The sequence below is a fragment of the Chiloscyllium plagiosum genome, unplaced genomic scaffold (assembly GCF_037043375.1).
Source record: "Chiloscyllium plagiosum isolate Xiang-an unplaced genomic scaffold, Cpla_swu_hap1 HiC_scaffold_40, whole genome shotgun sequence".
In the NCBI taxonomy this organism is placed as follows: Eukaryota; Metazoa; Chordata; class Chondrichthyes; order Orectolobiformes; family Hemiscylliidae; genus Chiloscyllium; species Chiloscyllium plagiosum.
Genome location: NW_028270178.1, coordinates 22731274 through 22750692, shown reverse-complemented (window position 1 = coordinate 22750692; position 19419 = coordinate 22731274). Strand labels below are relative to the sequence as shown.

Below are 19419 nucleotides of genomic sequence, written 5' to 3'. Positions count from 1 at the left end.
ATAGCCAGAGACGTTTTCCCAGGGTGGAAATGGCTGTCATGAGGGGGCATCATTTTAAGATGATTGGATGAAGGTTTAGAGGCGTTGTCAGAGGTTGGGGGTTCTTTACACAGAGAGTGGTGAGTGCATGGAATGCACTGCCAGCAGTGGTGGGAGAGTCAGACATGTTAGTGACATTTAAGCGACTCTTGGATAGGCACATGGAAGATAGTACCATGGAGGGTATGTAGTTTGGTTTGATCTTAGAGCAGGATAAAAGGTTGGCATAGGATAAAAGGTTGTGGGCAGCACGGTGGCACCGTGGCTAGCACTGCTGCCTCACAGCGTCAGAGACCCTGGTTCAATTCCTGCCTCAGGCAACTGTCTGTGTAGAGTTTGCACATTCTCCCCGTGTCTGCATGAGTTTCCTCCGGGGTGCTCCGGTTTCCTCCCACAGTCCAAAAATGTGCAGATTAGGTGAATTGGCCATGCTAAATTGCCCATAATGTTAGGTGAAGGGGTAAATGTGGGGGAATGGGTCTGGGTGGGTTGCTCTTCGGAGGGTCGGTGTAGACTTGTTCAGCCGAAGGGCCTGTTTCCACACTGTAAGTAATCTAATCTAATCAAGGGCCGAAGGGCCTGTACTGTGCTGAACCCTTCTATGTTCTATGTACTTCACAATGCACCACTGCAGCCACCTGCAGTGAAGAATATCACAGATTCACTGCCTTCTCAGTAATGATATTCATCTTGATCCCTGCCTTAAATGGACACCTCTAAATTCAGGGATAATGCAAACTGGTTCCAGGCTCTCTGACGGGGAGAAGAAATGTCTCAGCATCGAGTGATGCAGCATAGAAACAGATTGATGTCTCGACGCAGTGTCTACTAATAATGCAGATAGGAAACTGCATGTCAATGAGGGGAGATTTGGTGTCAACAATGCTACTATCAGGCAAGAGTCACGGTTAACAGGCAACTCATCACTGCCCAGCAAGAATCTCAGCTCAATGCCTCCAGCTTCGATGGAAGATACGGCTCATGACTCCAGACCTTGAGGTATTTCACTTCGACCTCCCAGGTTATTTCCCACAGTCCACATCAGTCAGGCCTTTATCATATGCCAGCTTTAGGGAGAGGGAAGACCGGGGACAATTATAGGGTGATCAGACCCATTATCAGATTTGGAAAAGTACCAAGATTGTGAAGCTGTAAGGCAAGACGCGGTCACAGAAATAGGAAAAGAGGCGTTTAAGGACGTGGTTAAGAGTTTTGCATTCAAGCTTTTTTTGATATTCAAGCATAAAAGTAAATAAATATATTGATTAGATTAGATTACATTACAGTGTGGAAACAGGCCCTTCGGCCCAACAAGTCCACACCGACCCGCCGAAGCGCAACCCACCCAAACCCCTATATTTACACCTTACCTCACACTATGGCCAATTCACCTGATCCGCACATCTTTGGACTGTGGGAGGAAACCGGAGCACCCGGAGGAAACCCACGCAGACACGGGGAGAACATGCAAACTCCACACAGTCAGTTGCCTGAGGCGGGAATTGAACCCAGGTCTCTGGCGCTGTGAGGCAGCAGTGCTAACCACTGTGCCACCGTGCCGCCCGTGCCAAGCTTAAATACACCCAATCAGGGAAAGATCCAGGAAAACATTCTGCTATTCATATCAATAAGCATCAAAAATAAATTGTTTCACTTCTTTCAAAAGAACTTCATTTAAGAAAGGAGGTTCACACTTTGGGGAAATGCAATCAGTATTAAAGGTTCTCACCGCATTGCTTTCATCCTGTTTAGTTCCATTCCAGACTGATAATCCCATTGATGTTATTGCAGTCAGCAAACCTATGATGTTCATGCCAAGTACAGTACGTAACTGGGAAAAAAAGGGTCAATCATTGGTTAACTCGACTTACAGAGTTACGCAGCATGGAAACAGACCTTTCAGTCCAACCAGTCAATGATGAAGATAATCCCAAATTGATCTAGTGCCACCTGCCTGCTGCCACCTTCCCATATCCCTCCAAATGTTTCCTTTTCATCGAACTGTCTTTTAAATGCCAATAGTTAGCCGAATCATTCATTCCACCCATGAATCACTCTCTATGTAAAATATTTACTCCTCATGTTCTTTTTAAGTCTTTCTGCTCTCACCTTAAAAGTGTGACACCGAATCTGAAAAATGCCCATCCTGGGAAAAGACAGCTACCATTAACTCTATCTATCCCCTTCATTATTTTATAAACTACGATAAGATCATCCCTCAACCTCTTTACTCCAGTGAAAACAATCCCAGCCGAGCCAGCCTTTCTTTATAATTCAAATCTTCCATCTCTTCTGAATGCTCTCCAGCTTGATAATAACCTTTCTCTAAAAAGGCAACCAGAACTGGACACAGTACACCAGAGGAGGCCTCACAAAGTCCTAGACACCCTCAACGCAACTTCCCAACTCCTATACTCAAGGGAGTAAGCAATGAAGGCAAACGGACTAAAAGCTTTTTTAACACCCTGTCGATATATGACGCAAATTTCAAAGAGGTCTAAAGCATGGGAACAGCCCTTATCCAAGCTGCACATTTTTTACAATTAAACTAGTCCCATTTAGAGTCATAGTGATGTATAGCATGAAATCGGACTCTTCAGTCCAACTCATCCATGTCAATCAGATATCCTAAAGTAATCTAGTCCTATTTGCCATTATTTGGCTCATTTCCCTCTAAACCCTTTCTATCCATGTACCTACCCAGATGCCTTTTAAATGCTCTAATTATAGAAGCCTCCACCACCTCCTCTTGCAGCTCGTTCCATACATGCACCACCCTCTGTGTGAAAGTGTCCCTCAGGTCTCTTTTGAATCCTTCCCCTCTCACCTGAAATCAAAGCCTTATAGTTTTGGACTCTCCTATCCTGGGAAAAAGACTTTGACTATTCACAAGGTCACCTCTCAACCTCTGATGTTCCAGGGGGAAAAAACCCAGTCTATTCAGCCTCTCCCTATGCCTCAAACCCTCCCATCCTTGTAAATCTTTGTTGAACCTTTTCAAATTTCACAACATCTTTCCTACAGGAGGGAGGGAGTAATCGAATGCAGCATTCCAAAAGTGGCCTAACCAATGTCCTGTACAGCCACAACATGACCTCCCAAAATGCCTATACTCAATCCACTGACCAATGAAGGCAAGGGTGCCAAACACCTTCTTCACCAAGGATAGAGAAAAGGTCATAGATGAAGCAGCTGAAGATAGTTGGGCATTATTTTACTTTAAATAAACTCAACCACTTAATCATCAAAGATACAATACCTTAAACTTTTCGCTTGTCCTGAGGGGTAACAAAGGAATCATTCCTATAACACAAAACTGCAACAGAAAAGAGGAAACACAAAGAAATGAGAAAAATCTATTGTGATCTCTTGTGTGTCGGATAGTAAACCTCCCGCATGCAAACCGTTTCAGTTAATACAACTGCAGAGTTTGTATTTAAAGTAGTTTAAAACAATGTATGTCAATTAATCAGAAGGAAATTTGTCCCATTCTGATTACCCAGTTTCAGTTCAGTCATTCGTTTGAGAGATGCAGGATTACAACTCCTCAGATACTGAAGCAGTTTATGTCCAAAGGCAGTAGGAACTGAACAATAGCGAGGCTTGGGATGAAAGGTTGCAAGTATATAAAATCATGAGGGGCCTGGATAGGGTAAATAGACAAGGTCTTTTCCCTGGGGTGCGGGAGTCCAGATAGAGGGCGTAGGTTTAGGGTGAGAGGCGAGAGATGTAAAAGCGACCTAAGGGGCAACTTTTTAATGCAGAGGGTGGTACATGTATGGAATGAGCTGTCAGAGGGAGTGGTGGAGGCTGGTACAATGTAAAGGCATCTGGATGGGTTTACAAATGGGAAAGGTCTAGAGGGATGTGGGCCAAGTGCTGGCAAATGGGACGAAATTCATTTAGCATATCTGTTCGGCAAGGACGAGTTGAACGAAGAGTCAGTTTTTGTGCTGTACATGTCTAAGACTCTATGACTAAGTAACATTCAAACATCAGTCAATGACTAGGCACTGCATGTCGGCATTTCAAATCAACTTGGTTAAAATGCCGCATCAAAATGAGATGGTTGCACCTCCCAGTTCAGTAGTGCAGCAAATTCTAGAATGACAGAGGAACACAGTAATTGAGGTAAGCCGAGATTATCAGAGGAATCCCAAAGTGATGACACTCCCTCGAGGTCTCCCATTGGCATGAATTCATGTCAATCCTATCCAACTCTTCCTCATTCGGCCTGAATCAATCAAAGACCAAGCCTAGATTTTGTTTCCTCCCACAGTCCCCTATAGCTCTGCAAGAGCATTGTGTGCAGTTTTGGAATCCACATTATAGAAGGGGTGTGATGGCACAGGAAATTTACTAGAATTTTACCTGGACTAGAGGGTTTCAATCATGAGCAGCAATTGGACAGACTAGGGTTGTTTTCCTTAGAGGAGACCAAGAGGGCTGTGACAGCAATGGGCAAAATTATGATGGACACAGTCAGGAAGGAACATTTCCCCTTAGTGGAGGAGGTCAATGACTGGAGCGTAGGTTTAAGGTAAAAGTAGGATGTTCAGAAACGATGTGTGGAAACGTTTTTTACCTAGAGGGTAGTGGGAATCTGGAACTGTAAGAGTGGTAAAGACAGAAAGCGTCATATCATTTAAGAAGTATTTACAAGGCAGGCAAGCCAAGTGCTGCAAAATGGAATAGTTATAGAGTCACAGGTTTGTACAGTTGAAAGAGACCCTTTGTCCATGTTGACCAGGTGTCCTAAATTAATTTCGTTCTGTTTGCCAACTTATGGCCCATATCCCTCTAAAGCCTTCCTGTTCTGTACCCATCCAGATGCCTTTTAAATGCTGTAATTGTACCATCCTCCACCACTTCCTCTGGCAGCTCATTATAGTCACGCACCGCCCTCTGCGTGAAAAAGTGACAAATTCTTCCCCTCTCATCCTAAGCCTATGCCCTCTAGTTCTGGACTCCCCCTACTTGGGGACAAAGACTTTGACTCTCTACCCTATCCATGCCTCTCAAGATTTTATAAACCCCTATAAGGTCACCTCTCAGCCTTCAACACTGCAGGGAAAACAGCCCCAGCCTCTCCCTATAGCTGAAGCCCTCCAACCCTGGCAACATTCAACAGTAAATCTTTCCTGAACCATTGCAAGTTTAGTAATATCTTTCCTATAGCAGACAGACCAGAATTGAATGCAGTATTCCAGAAGTGGACTAACCAATGTCCTGATCAGACTGGTGCTGGAAAAGCACAGCAGGTCAGGAGGCATCTGAAGAGCAGGAGGATCGATGTTTCGGGCCGAAACATCGATTTTCCTACTCCTCGGATGCTGCCTGACCTACTGTGCTTTTCTAGCACCACTCTGATGTAAACTCTGGTTTCCAGCATCTGCAGTCCTCACTTTTGCCTAACCAATGTCCTTTACAACCGCAACATGACATCCCAACTCCTCCACTCAATTAGGTGCTTGTTTTTGACTGGCGTGGACATGACGTGATGATGGACTGAAGGGCCTTTTTCTGTACTAGATTTCCATGACTCTATGACTATAGTTAGCACTACAACACTTCGCTTCTAATGACATATGAGAATCTTGACACAAATAAATTTGTCCTGCTCCACCCTGTATCTCTGTATCATTTCTAAGCCAAAATACTGTCCAGTTTTCTATTATTAGCCCCTTTTAATTATTTGATTTTATTTGATTTATTATTGTCACATGTACCTTGGTAAAGTTTTGTTTTGCGTGCAGTACAGGCAGATCATACCATATGAAGTGCATTAGAGAAATAGAACAGAGCGATGAATATTGATGCAGAGAAGGTGCACATCGAGCGAGATCAACATGACATTTAAAATTTGAGAGGGTCCATTCATCAGTCTAATATCAGCAGAGAAGAAGCTGTTCTTGAATCTATTGATATGTGTGTTTAAGCTTTTATCTCTTCTGCCGGACAGAAGTGGTTGGAAGAGATTATAACCAGACAGGAGGGCTTGTTGGCATTAGTTGCCTTTCTGAGATAGCAGGAAGAATAGGGGACTTTAGTTTGTGGAAGAAGTATGTTTTTTCCCACTTTACTCTATAGTCCTGAATCAATTACAAAGCAAACTCACCCCTAGTAGTCCCTTAATGGCAGTAACCAAAACCAAATTAGTCCCACTGTCCCAATTCCTCTCCTTAGTTCTGCATCCAAATTAAGTTCAACAGAAAGATCCACTCGGTGACCCTGAGCAATCCCAGAATAGGGCCAATTTAAAAACTCTTACCAGAACACCAGACCACCATGGAATGCGGACTTGTGCAAATGGGCTGTGCGGTGTTAAAATCGCCGAAGCAGTTGCCAAAACACTGATTGTGAAGCCCAAAGAGATTTGGCTCAACTGTGAAGAGTAACAAAGCAAAATAGGAAATCAGCCATAAACAGACACAAAGGTTAGGCGATTAGCAGACAATCGATAATTCAATGAGGCATTCGCTTTTCTAAGTCAAAATCAGGCACATGACATTTCTAACTGAATAGACACCAAATCTCAGAACGGTTTGGTTATGCTCCACAACAGAACAGACATTTAGTTTAACAAGCATTGGGAGGTAATGTTCTTGAAGTTTTGTGACTGGCCTAACAATTCAGAAGCCCATAGCAATACTTGGGACATGGATGCCAATCCCACCAGGCATCTGTAATGAAATCATGAAACCATAATCGATTGTAGTAAAAGCCTAACTGGCTTGTAAATGTATTTGAGGGGGAATAAATCAATCTTCCTTACCTGGAAAGACCCACCACACCAATGTGATTAACTGCAAAAGGCATGTCTATTACGGATAATGAAGGACAGGTAAAAGTAGCAATGCCCTTGGAAAGAAATAGTTTAGTACGGTTTACATTAAGAGGAGCTGCTGAATATACCATGGATTGTGTGACCATACTGTGGCTTTAAGACATGCTAGAATGTGTTTTATTTGAAGAGAGGTTTTAAGGCAGAGGTGGTGAGCTGTCTACCACGGTCACTAGGGTGAACAGTTTGTGAGGCCTTGGATTTTTTTAAAAACGTTGGAACCATAAAAGTAGCCTGAAGGGGTGTCGGCAAACTCCCACTGAGCCATGACTTTCAGGTTTAGCTTTCAGCATTTGCTGTTGGGTCTTGATGAAGTGGAAGCTATTTTTATTCCGCTGTCTCTGTTATAGTCAAAAGCTGGGCTGTTTTCTTATTGCTACTGGAGTTGCATGTGAGACCATCTGTTTTCTGAATTTGCCTTTTTTGCCAAGAGTACATTTGTGGGATGTTACTATATTGGAACAGTTAATTAGTAATAGTTACCACATCTATTATTCTGTTATGACATCACCAACCCAAAGAAACCCAAACATATAAATGGAAAGCAGGAATTTTCAGCAGTGCTTCACCTGAGACCCACTGAAGCAGTTACCTAGTAGGACGACGAAATGTCTGGAAATGAACAGATTACAGATTACATTACAGTGTGGAAACAAGTCCACACCGCCCCGCCGAAGCGCAACCCACCCATACCTCTACATTTACCCCTTACCTAACACTACGGGCAATTTAGCATGGCCAATTCACCTGACCTGCACATCTTTGGACCGTGGGAGGAAACCGGAGCACCCGGAGGAAACCCACGCAGACACGGGGAGAACGTGCAAACTCCACACAGTCAGTCGCCTGAGGTGGGAATTGAACCCGGGTCTCAGGCGCTGTGAGGCAACAGTGCTAACCACTGGGGCACCGTGAACCTTCCAGCTCAGCGAGCAAACCAAATTCAGTCTGTTAAATTTTTATAATTCCTTCTTTATTTTGTTTAGTTTAACTATAGCAGATGAATAAAGTATGTTTTGCTTAATGTCAAGTGGCTTAACTAATCGAATTGCATCTGGAGTGCAACACCTTACATTTACTTTTAAAATAAGAAAAGGTTAAGGTCCAGACTTTCTTCTGAAAATTTTGAGGGGGTTTGATCTGGTCCATAACAAATTGATAACATTATTAAAGGAATGGAGTTTTCCTTCTGTAATTGATTAGTGATGTTCAGAATCGGAAATCTAAATTGGACACAATTACAGGATTTGAAGTGGATCTTTTCAGGACATGGTCATGAAATTCAACAATTGCGCATGTACGACGAGCCAGTGCAATTTAAGGTGGGTTAAGGCAAGTCATCATTGAAGTATGGATTTATAAGGAATGAAAAGTTGAAGCTGCAACATGGTTTCCTCCAGGCATTCTGGTTTCCTCCCACAGTGCAAAGATGTGCAAGTTAGATGGCTTGGCCATGTTAAATTACCCATAGTGTCCAGTGATCTGCAGGCTAGGTGGGTTAGCCATGGGAAATGTGGGGTTACAGGTTTAGGGTGGGGGTGGGATGTTCTTCAGAAGGTCAACGTGGACTCAATGGATCGAATGGTCTGATTCCACACTGTAGGGACTCTACAATTCCAAGCTTCTATGAGGTTGTCTGTCATTTGTAGATGAAGGGACATTGAAATGTTGAATGTGTTGTCAATGTCTGTAATTAACAAAGTCCACAGAGGATTGATTACATTTAGTTAGGGATGGATACTGACATATGCAAAGAATTGAGAATGTCAATCCAGAAGTGAGAGAGTGAGGGGGATGGTTTGCTCAGGTGGCTGGAACAATGCAAAGAGATGTCAACAGCATGGGTTCAACTTCCACATGGGCCAAGGTTCTCATAAGGACTCTCCTCCCGAGAGGCATGTTCACCCTTAAGCTAAACTATCACCTCATGAGAGAGAAGTCCTCTGCTACAATAGCACAATGGCAATTTTAGCTTAATTGCAAAAATGAGCATTGAAGCAACAAATTTATAATATTTACATGGACACGACACAAATGTAAAATGGTTGAGGCCTTTATATGCCCTTCTGCTCTGAAATCTAAGACTGTTTAATAATATCCAGACTGGAATGGACACTGGAACACAATTGCATTTGTACTGGATTGGATAAACTATGGAACACATAGTACGCTGATAATCTTTATTAAGTTTTTTAAAATTTATTCACAGGGTGTGAGTAGTATTGGCCAGGACTGCATTTGTTGTCTATGCCTAATTGCCAAGAAGGCAGTGGAGAGTTAACCACATTGCTGGAATCACCCTGTGGGGCAGACCAGGTTATGGATGGCTGTTTCCTTCCCTACTGGACAATAGAGGGCCAAATGGGTTTCCCAACAATGTTCCACAGGGATCGGTTCTGGGTCCTCTTTTGTTTGTCATTTGTATACACAATTTGGATAAGAATATCAAAAACATGGTTAGTAAGTTTGCAGAAGGCACCAAATGAGTGGCATCGTAGATAGTGAAGAAGGTTTCCTAAGATTACAAAGGGATCTTGATCAAATGGGTCAATGGGCTGGAAAAATGGCAGATGGAGTTCCATCTGGATAAGTGGATATTTCAGTTTGATACAGCAAACAAGGGTTGGGCTTATACTATTAATGGTAGGGACAAACATTGTCAATAAATTCTCATTGAGCACCAATCGGGTCTTATTGCATCGTCTTTTGGAATACTCACAGAAGGGTATCGTAGCTTTCCATCACGACCATAGTCTTTGGCTTCCCCTTTAACTGAAAGAAATCAATGTATGGAAAACATTTCATCTTCAGGAAATCAAAATAGGTTTCTGATATTCTATCAGCAATGATCCTTGCATATTTATTCAAAGTCTTTGCAATATTCAAAGCTTAGGTTATTGATATACATCATTTGATCTTGATTTAAATCCCTATCTCGAGCCCAGATGAGACAAGAGATTGCTTCGAGTCATGCAACATAGAGAGAGACCCTTCGGCCCACCAAACACCAAACATTTACCTGGAACTTGGTCGATAGCCTACTGTATGCTGACACTTTAAGATTCTTCAGAAATGTTGTAAGAGTTTCTGCCTCCCCAGCCTCTCAGCAAGCACATTCCCCCGTATTTCTACCATCCTCTGGGTGAAAAGATTCTGCCCTCAGATCCCAGTTACGCCTCACCTTAAACTTATACCCTCTTAGGTATCTCTGCCATGGGGATGAAATTCCCATGATCCACTCTGTCTGTGCTGGTTTAGATTCTATGTCAGGGCCTGACTTTAGATGTAGGGCTGAAAATGTGTTGCTGGAAAAGCGCAGCAGGTCAGGCAGCATTCAGGGAACAGGAGAATCGACGTTTCGGGCATAAGCCCTTCTTCAGGAAGATGTAGGGCCCTTCCTCAAAATCCTCACAGACAGCATTTCCATTGAAGTCACTCCGCATTTGCTTACACAGAACAGGACGTAAACATGGGTCGAAGGAGACAAAGCCTCAGTGAGAAGTGACCGAGTGAATGGAAGTGTGTAACTTAGCTGTGTAAGCAGCTTGAGAGAGTAACAGGTCCACTAGGTGAGCGGTCAGGGTGGTAGCATGTACAGGAGGTTGTGTAGTCATAGAGATGTACAGAACAACTCGCCCATGTTGAGCAGATATCCTAAATTAATCGAGTCCTATTTGCCAGCATTTGGCCCATATCCCTCTGAATCCTTCCTAGTCATTTACGCATGCAGATGGATTTTTAATGCTGTCATTGTACCAACCCCCACCACTTCCTCTGGCAGCTCATTCCATACACGCTCCACCCACTGTGTGAAAAAGCTCCCACTCAAGTCCTTTTTAAATCATTTTCCTCTCACCTCAAACCTATGCCCTCTAGTTTCGGACTTCCCCATTCCGGGGGAAAGATCTCGGTTATACATGCTACCCCATATTGCTCATGCGGGAAAGGAACGGGCAGGAAGACTGGGTTTGGACTGTCACTCAAGAGTGCTTGGCTTACTTTTATACTCTAACTTTTCCTGGGTTACTCTCCACGTAATTGTTTCTGAATCCTCCGAAGTTCCCCGACTCCAGCCTTTGATTTAATGGTTTCTATTGCAGAGTAATCTGTCAATCATAAGGTTCAACTCTCAGGTCATCTCCATATCGTTAGTGCATTGCAACCCCGATGGGGCTAAACCTCCCTCATTTCCTGACGCGATCGCTTTTCCAATCAGCTGGGTGTTTATCTGAGTTTTGAAAAGTATGGCCAATGCATCTTTTAGCTCACCGGACACTTCCCATTCACCTTGAGATGGTGACCAGAATATTTAAATACTCACTTGAGGTCCAGATGTTTGCTTTTATTTTTCTCTTATTGATTGGCTGCTTTAACTCTGAATCTTGGACATCTTCGAACGATAGTTGATCTTGATGACTCAAGCAGAGCACTGATTGTTTCCTGTATCCATCAAGTTCATCAAGGCCCTGCACAGATAGGGATACCACTGAATCTCTGCGACAGTATTCTGCTTGGAAATCCACCACGTGAACTATACAGCAACTGCAGGGGGAGGATTATATTACACATTCTCCAGAACAATGAAAGATGGGAAAAAAATTGAATTCCTCCTCCACACCCCTCACAACTCCAAAACAGGCAAAGGGTTCTGAAAGGCAAATCTTCTGGAAGGAAGAAAAGACAATCCAAACAGATTTCATACGGCATGTCTGACTAATAGAGTTCAATGTTTGAGGAGATAAATGGAGAGTTGATGAAGGAAATGCATTTGGTGTGGATGTTCGAAAGGTTATTGATAAGATCCCACTGTCTTGGAAAGTAAAACCTTACAAGCCAAGGGAGAAGAGCAAATTGGATTGAAAGTTCTCTCAACTCTACGCAGCCACCCACATACTTGACCTACCTCCCGATGTCACCAGCACTAGCTCAAACCTCCACACACCCGTTGGCCCATTCACCAATGTTAGAACCGAACCTATGACAGGCATGTCCATCAAGAAACATGACTGGTTTTCCCCGTGTTGTGCTCTACTCTTTTGGAGGTCTCCAATGGACGCTGTCCTGCATATTTATCACAAAGTGGAGTTCATAAACATGGAAGTGTTTGGAACTGGTGGAAAATCAAAGTGAATTGAACAGAATGACAGTCAACTCTGTCATGACAGGTTAAATTTGAAAAGGGCTTGATGGAGGAGACAGAGGGAGGTTGTTGCCTCGAGTTTTCAAATGGTTGGTTTGAAATGGAGGAGCCTTTTAGAACATCTACATCAAATGCACTGCCTTCATCAACTCTCCATTTAAACTCCTCAAACATTCTAACCCTCTTTGTCAGACAAGATATGCATTGAATCATTTACAAAAACGGTGAGGAAATATTTCTTCATTGAGCAGCTTTGCATTTCCCTCTGTCAGATTGTTGTGACGCTATTTAATGTTCAACAGAACTAGCATCTGTCAGGAAATTATTATCCATGTCAAGTTGTCAGAGAACCTCAGTCAGGATCATGATAGAACTGGTTAAAGGAGGAGTATGATCTGATCCTACTCATATCTGTTAAGTGCTTTGCATTTTTTTTTATTCTGGTAGGATACATTTTATTGTTAAATGTGAACCAGATTCACCGAATTGGTTTCTGTCATTATTCTGTCCTGCTAATAACAGGAAATAATTGAGTGAGACCTGTTTCCTGTAGACAGCTTATCTGCTTGAATCCCATGAAATCTCAAGTAGACTGACTGTATAGAAATTGCTTCCAATTAGTAAGGCACACAGGCGAAGGGATACAAGGTCATAAGACCATAAGGCCACTTGGCCCATTGAGTCAACTCTGCCATTTGATCATGGCTGGTATGTTTCTCAATCCCACTCTCCTGCCTTCTCCCCGTCACCTTACTAAGCATGAACCTATCGATCTTTGCCTCAAAGCCACTCAATGACTTGACCTCCACAGCCTTCTGCGGCGATGATTTCTATGGATTTACCACCCTCCAACTGTAGAAATCTCTCGGAAACATTCCTCAACTATGTGAGACCGAAATTCAGAAGACCTTTCTCGCCGAGCAGATTGAATGATCACCTCCAGCAACTTCTTATATTTTAAGAGACAACTCGAACGTGTGAAGAGAACATGAAAGAAGTGGAAAACCCGAAAAAGGTTAAGTTGACACCATCCATACAACAAGAAACCGGAGGTCACCAGGAATAGAATCCCTACAGTGTGGGAACAGTCCCTTTGGCCCATCAAGCCCACACTATTCCTCCGGAGAGCATTCCCCCCTCCAAACCCAGCCCACCTATCCTGCATTTCCCAGTGGCTAATCTACCTAGGCTACACATCCCTGGACACTATCGCCAGTTTAGAATGACCAATCCACCTAGCCTGTGCATCTTTGGACTATGGGAGGAAAACGGAGTGCCTGGGGGAAACACAGACTTGCGGAGTGTGTGCAAAATCCACACAGAAAGTCGCTCGAGGCTGGAATTGAACCCATGTCCATGGTGCTGTGAGGCAGCAGTGTTAACCACTGAGCCTTCTATAATCTGCCATGTGAACTTAGCACATTAGCGACCTGTTATTCCCCAGGGTCTACAATTCCAAAGCAAACGCTTGGCTCAAAATACTCAAATCTTCCGGCTGCAAGAAAAGCACCAATTGAGTTTTGGAAAAAGGAAAATCGAAATTACCTCTCCCCCTATCAGCTTGTCCACCAGATCCATTCGTGGAATGTTTCCCAGAATAGTCACAACCACCTTTGATGCTTTCTCCTTGTCCTTGTAGAATTTCTTCAGCAGCTCCGCCACCTTGAAAGCGTCGGCATTTTCTAGTTTGCCAGCTGGTACCCGGTGCTCTCCCAATAAGTGCCTGAAGCGTTTCATCTCCTCTTCTGTCAAATCCTCTAGAATTAGATGAATTTTGTCCATGACCTCCTGAAAGAAATATGGAGATGTGCTGCATTTGTCATACGATATCGTGGTGTAGAACTTTCAAAGAGGATAAAAAGTGACACCGATTTTTGGCAACGCAATATTAATGCTCGATTCAATGAGACTGTGTCAAATTTCCCATCACCCAGTGCACAGATCTCAGTAGCTCCATGTCCCATCATTTATAAATGTTATCAATCTCAGTTTTGAACACTCCAAAAAGGTGACACTTAATAACAGAAGAGCAAGAGTAGGCAGGTAGGAGGCTGGAAAAACACAGCAAGCCAGGCAGCATGAGAAGGTGGAGAAATCAACATTTCAGTCACAACCTTTCTTCAGGACTGGCGGTGGGGGGTAAGGGGAGCTCCAAATAAACGGGGTGGTGGTGGGCTGGGAATAGGTGAACACTGGTAGATTGGTCAAGGGGAGGAATGAACCCAGTTGGTGGTTGGGAGGAAGGGTCAATGAGAGGAATGGAAGGGAGGAGGGGAGGGTCTAGCATGACAAGGACATGCGAGCCTGCTTCATCATTAACGCAACCATAGCTGGTCTCATCTCGGCCTCAACTCCACTTTCCTGCCCGCTCACCATAACTCTTCAACCTGTTACTCATTAGAAATTTGCCTTGTTAAAATTACTCAACACCCCTGCATCCACCACACTCCAGGCTAGTACATTCTACACATTCATGAACCAAGCAATTTCCCCTCCTCCAATCTGCTACCCCTTATCCTAAAATGATGACCTGTTCGAGTTTGGCCCAAATGAGGAAACATCCTTTCCATGGAGAAAGTGAGGTCTGCAGATGCCGGAGATCAGAGCTGAAAATGTGTTGCTGGAAAAGCGCAGCAGGTCAGGCAGCATCCAGGGAACAGGAGAATCGACGTTTTGGGCATAAGCCCTTCTTCAGGAATGAGGAAGAAGGGTTTATGCCCAAAACGTCGATTCTCCTGTTCCCTGGATGCTGCCTGACCTGCTGCGCTTTTCCAGCAACACATTTTCAGCAGCCAACATCCTTTCCATGTCTGCTTTGGTAATCCCCTTTATAGACTTCAATCAGACCTCCTCTCATTCTTTCAAATTCCAAAGAGTATCAGCCTAAACCTCTTAAGACAAGCCCTTTACCTCTGGGGTCAATCTAGACAAAGTGCTCCAGGCTGCCTCCAATTACACAGCATCACTCCTCAAGTAAAAGGACCAAAACTATCTGTAATACTCGAGATGAGCGCTTACTAATGCCTTGTATTGTTGCAGAAAGACTTCTTGATTTTTATATTCTGTCTGTCAACAATGCCAAAATTCAAATGGCCAAGGCAGATTTCACTCAAGTAATACCAACCCAGACATTCACCAAATTTCATTACAGTCCTATTACAAGGCAAAACAATCCAGTCCTTCACTTTGAAGATCTATCATTGAAAAATCAGTCTTGGGCTCAGACTGGTTCATGCCTTGGAAAGTTCAATCTTCTCTCCCTACACCAGGTTCTGACAGACCTTTGACACTGCCCCTAGGCATCAAATTACTGCCATATTTTCAGTTTTTCTCAAACTCAGACCATAGAGCTGTTCCTGATTCTCTCAACACCCCAGTATGTTACAGCTGCACCAAGCAAATTCTGTTTGGAGGTTTCCTTCAGTGTCTCCCCTTCCACTGTCAGCTGCACTCAACTTCTGATATCTCTCAGAGACATGTGCTGCCCTAAATCCCTAGAAGGTGACTTGTATAGCCTAAAACCTGTTTTTTTTCAATTCTGTCAATGGTCACTTCCAAGCTACAACCAATCTCACCCTGCAAGCATTCCAATCCATTCATTTTCAGCTCCATCCATCTGCATGACAAACTAGCCTTTTGCGGATGGCTCCGACCTAAGAAAAACTTTTGAATGTTTAACTTTCTTTCTTTATTTTTCTATGCCGTCCCGAAGATTTTGTGCCTGGGTACCTTTGTACCTAAGACGGTGCCGGGAAAGGTGACATTGTACACTTTTCACTGTACTCACGTGCTTCTGTATACATGAAACAAATTCTAATTCATGGAACCCCTACAGTGTAGAAGTAGGCCATTTGGCCCATCAAGTTGGCGCTAACCCCTCAGAGGAGCAAAGGGCTTTTGCCCGAAACGTCGATTTTACTGCTCCTTGGATGCTGCCTGAACTGCTGTGCTCTTCCAGCACCACTAATCCACATTCCATCACCCTACCCTATCCCTGTAATCCTGAATTTCCTAAGGCTAACCCACCTAACCAGCAGTTGAATAGTGAAGCAGGCTCGATGGGCCAAATGGTTCTAATGGTCTTCTGGTCTTACATCACTTCCTGAGCAACTTAAGATGCATTCATCTGAACTGGGCAATTTGTTAACTGTCAGTGCTTTGAAGTGTTCAGTTATTTCTTGCTGTCAATTATAAGTTCTGAGCAATATTTAGATTAGATTAGATTAGATTAGATTACTTACAGTGTGGAAACAGGCCCTTCGGCCCAACAAGTCCACACCGACCCGCCGAAGCGTGACCCACCCATACCCCTACATTTACCCCTATTACCTAACACTACGGGCAATTTAGCATGGCCAATTCGCCTGACTTGCACATCTTTGGACTGTGGGAGGAAACCGGAGCCCCCGGAGAAAACCCACGCAGACACGGGGAGAACGTGTCCTTATTTCTGTCCTTATTCTCCACATTAGCTTCACTCTCTTCAACTGTGAGATCAAATGAATAGCCTGTGTTCCTTACTTCAGTTGTAGCCATCAGAAACCCCCTTGTTCTCACCGAGCTGTTAAATCGGGCATTTGACAACTATTTTACTTTTACGTCTGGAAAGAAAAATGCATGCATTCCTGCAATGACTGATGTCTGCTAAATCTGTCACTTTACACTTTCTATATGATTTCTCAATGTCTTGCTCCACTGTCTGCATTCTGCAGGATTTCAATGAAATCTCGACATGGAAATAGAACATAGAATAGTGCAGAGCAGGACAGGCCCTTCGGCCCTTGATGTTGTGTCGACCTTTTATCCTACTCTAAGATCAAACAAACCGACATAATGTTCAATTTACTATCATTCGTGTGTCGATCCAAGAGTCCTTAATGTGTATGACTCTACTGCCACTGCTGGCAGTGCATTCCACACACCCACCACTCTCTGTGTAAACAACCTACCTCTGACATCTCCCCTGAGCCTTCTTCCAATCGCCCTGAAATTATGCCCTCTTGTGACAGCCATCCCTGCCCTGGGAAAAAAGGCTCTGATTTTCACTCTATCTTTTGATTCCAGCCTCAGGTGACTGTCTGTGTGGAGTTTGCACATTTTCCCTGCATCTGCGTGGATTTCCTGCGGGTGCTCCGGTTTCCTCCAAAGATGCGTAAGTTAGGTGGATTGACCATGCTAAATTGCCCATGGTGTTCAGGGATGCGTGGGTTGGGTGCATTAGTCAGGTGAAAATGTGGAGTAATAGGGTCGAGGTGGGATACTCTTCGGAGGGTCAGTGTGGGCTCTGAAGCTCAAAAGGGCCAAATGGCCTCTTTTCACGCTGTAGGGATTCTTTTCTATGAAGCTATGCCCCTCACCATCTTGTACACGTCTATCAGGTCACGTCTCATCCTTCTTTGGTGCAGTGAGAAAAGCCCAATCTCCCTCAACCTTTCTGCATAAGGCATTCTCTTTAGTCCAGGCAGCATCCTGGTAAATCTCCTCTGTACCCTCTCTAAAGCTTCCACATCCTTCCTATAATGAGGCAACCAGAACTAGACACAATATTCCAAGTGTGATATAACCAGAACTCTATAGAAATATAACAGGATCCCTATGGACTGCCAACATCAGTACAAATTATGAATGCCACAACATGCAAAGACACGTTTGGATTGCGTGGAAGCAGGTATGTTAAGATTGAGGATTTTTGCTGTCTGTACCAATTCATCCCAGTGGCAAGAAACAAGTGAGTTGCCCAGCGCCAAAGGTGAAATCAATTAAATGTTTCCTATCTGTGCCAGGCCGTTGTAAAAGTGATTTGTTTTTAGTCCACTTCAGTGATCTGGTTGCATACTATTGCACTTTTGTCTTGCTGCATCAGCTCATTTTTTGGAAGTTGCAATGAAATCTGCTTCCACCAGCTACTCGAGGTCACAATCCACGGAGCCACAGCATTGTGACAGTGCAGAAGGAGGCTGCTCAGTCCATCAGGCCTGCATTGATTCTACCTCCTCGTGCCAATCTCCAGCCTCTTCCCCAAATCAACACACAGACAACCATCCAGTGCCTCAGTTGAAACTGCCACCACTATGTTTCCAGGCTGACCTTTCCACTCATGATGCCAGTAATTTCTTGCATCATCCTTCCTTGATTTGCACATCAGTTTTAAATCTATAAGCGAAAGCGAGGACTGCAGATTAGAGTCGAGAGTGTGGTGCTGGAAAAGCACAGCATCCTGATGAAGGGCTTTTGCCTGAAATGTCAATTCTCCTGCTCCTCAGATGCTGCCTAACCATGTTGTGCTTTTCCAGCGCCACACTCTCGACTTTTAAATCGATGCCTTCTCTCATTTGCTCCTTATAGTACATGGGAACAGCTTCTCCCTATCTACTCGAACAACCCCCACTCATGGTTTGGAAAACCTCCATCAGATCTCCTCTCAGCATCCTTCTCTTGAAGGAGAACAGTCTCAACGCTCTCCTCAGAACTGCAGTAAACCACCACGAATCACTGCAGAAGTTCACCACATTGGGTTCTCTGAAGTTAATGGTTTTAGAAAACAAAGCATTTGGACATCGGTAAAAGTTTAACCTCATTCCCGCCTATTCCAACAGTTCAAATTATCTGAACAACACAATTTTTAAAAAGTTTCATTAATCGTTTGCATTCTAAAGAAACAGCTCGAGTTATTTTTCATTTATATATTTACCGAAGTGAAAAATTTTCATCATCGCTACCATTCTAGTCAACCTACTTAAAGATATTTGATTGTTTCTAAAGTATTTTATTTCTCTCAGAATTGGAATTGGAGTACGCTGTTCTGGAATCGTCAGCTTTACTTTGCAATTCCCTAAATTAAAATCTTTCTCAAACTGTGACGATACGAAGAGAAGTTCTTACCTCACTCGTGAGACAAAGCTGTTCGACTGTCGGGCAGTACAAAACAACTTAAACTTTGTCCTTTGCAATGAAAAATCAATCCCAAATGAAAAGAAAACAAGGAATGGTGGATGCTAAAGATCTGAAACTAAGCCAGAAATCACTAGAGAAACTCTGCAGGTCTGGCAGCATCTGTGCAGAGAGAGCAGAGTGAATGTTTTGAGGCCAGCGACCCTTCTTTAGAACACGCCACCCTGCTGACCGACAGCTAGCACAGTCATTTAGAAACAGTGTTTGCAACCCTTTGAGGATGTGAGCTGTAAAAACAGCATGCTAACAAGGAAAGATGCAGCTCTGAATCAGACATCACAGACAACGCAGAATGAAAGGAAATAAATTAGCCCTAAGGAAAATACCAGCTGATTCACTGAACGCAAAAGTTATGCTTAACCATTCGGTCGACTTACTTGGTGGATTGCAGGATAGTGTTGACGTGGGTGATGTAATTAATGTGGATATGGACATTCAAAGGTGC

At 43.6% G+C, this 19419-nt stretch overlaps 1 protein-coding gene across 5 annotated transcripts in view; it reads right to left on the bottom strand.

The window, feature by feature from the left end:
* The window catches only part of LOC122544135 (uncharacterized), a 59203-nt gene extending 40090 nt beyond the window's left edge, over positions 1 to 19113 (bottom strand). For 3 of the 5 annotated variants that reach the window (XM_087981768.1, XM_043683175.2, XM_087981767.1), the window contains exons 1-7: positions 18906 to 19113; positions 13569 to 13811; positions 11205 to 11349; positions 9603 to 9655; positions 6311 to 6424; positions 3299 to 3355; positions 1769 to 1870 (exon numbers count right to left, since the gene is read on the bottom strand). In XM_087981768.1, coding sequence (XP_087837894.1) covers positions 1769 to 1870; positions 3299 to 3355; positions 6311 to 6424; positions 9603 to 9655; positions 11205 to 11349; positions 13569 to 13805 — 708 coding nt within the window. In that variant the 5' untranslated portion in view covers positions 13806 to 13811; positions 18906 to 19113. The remainder of the gene's footprint in view (positions 1 to 1768; positions 1871 to 3298; positions 3356 to 6310; positions 6425 to 9602; positions 9656 to 11204; positions 11350 to 13568; positions 13812 to 18905) is intronic. The other 2 variants (XM_087981766.1, XM_087981770.1) reach the window with 1 other exon arrangement.
* Positions 19114 to 19419: the final 306 nt, after the last annotated feature.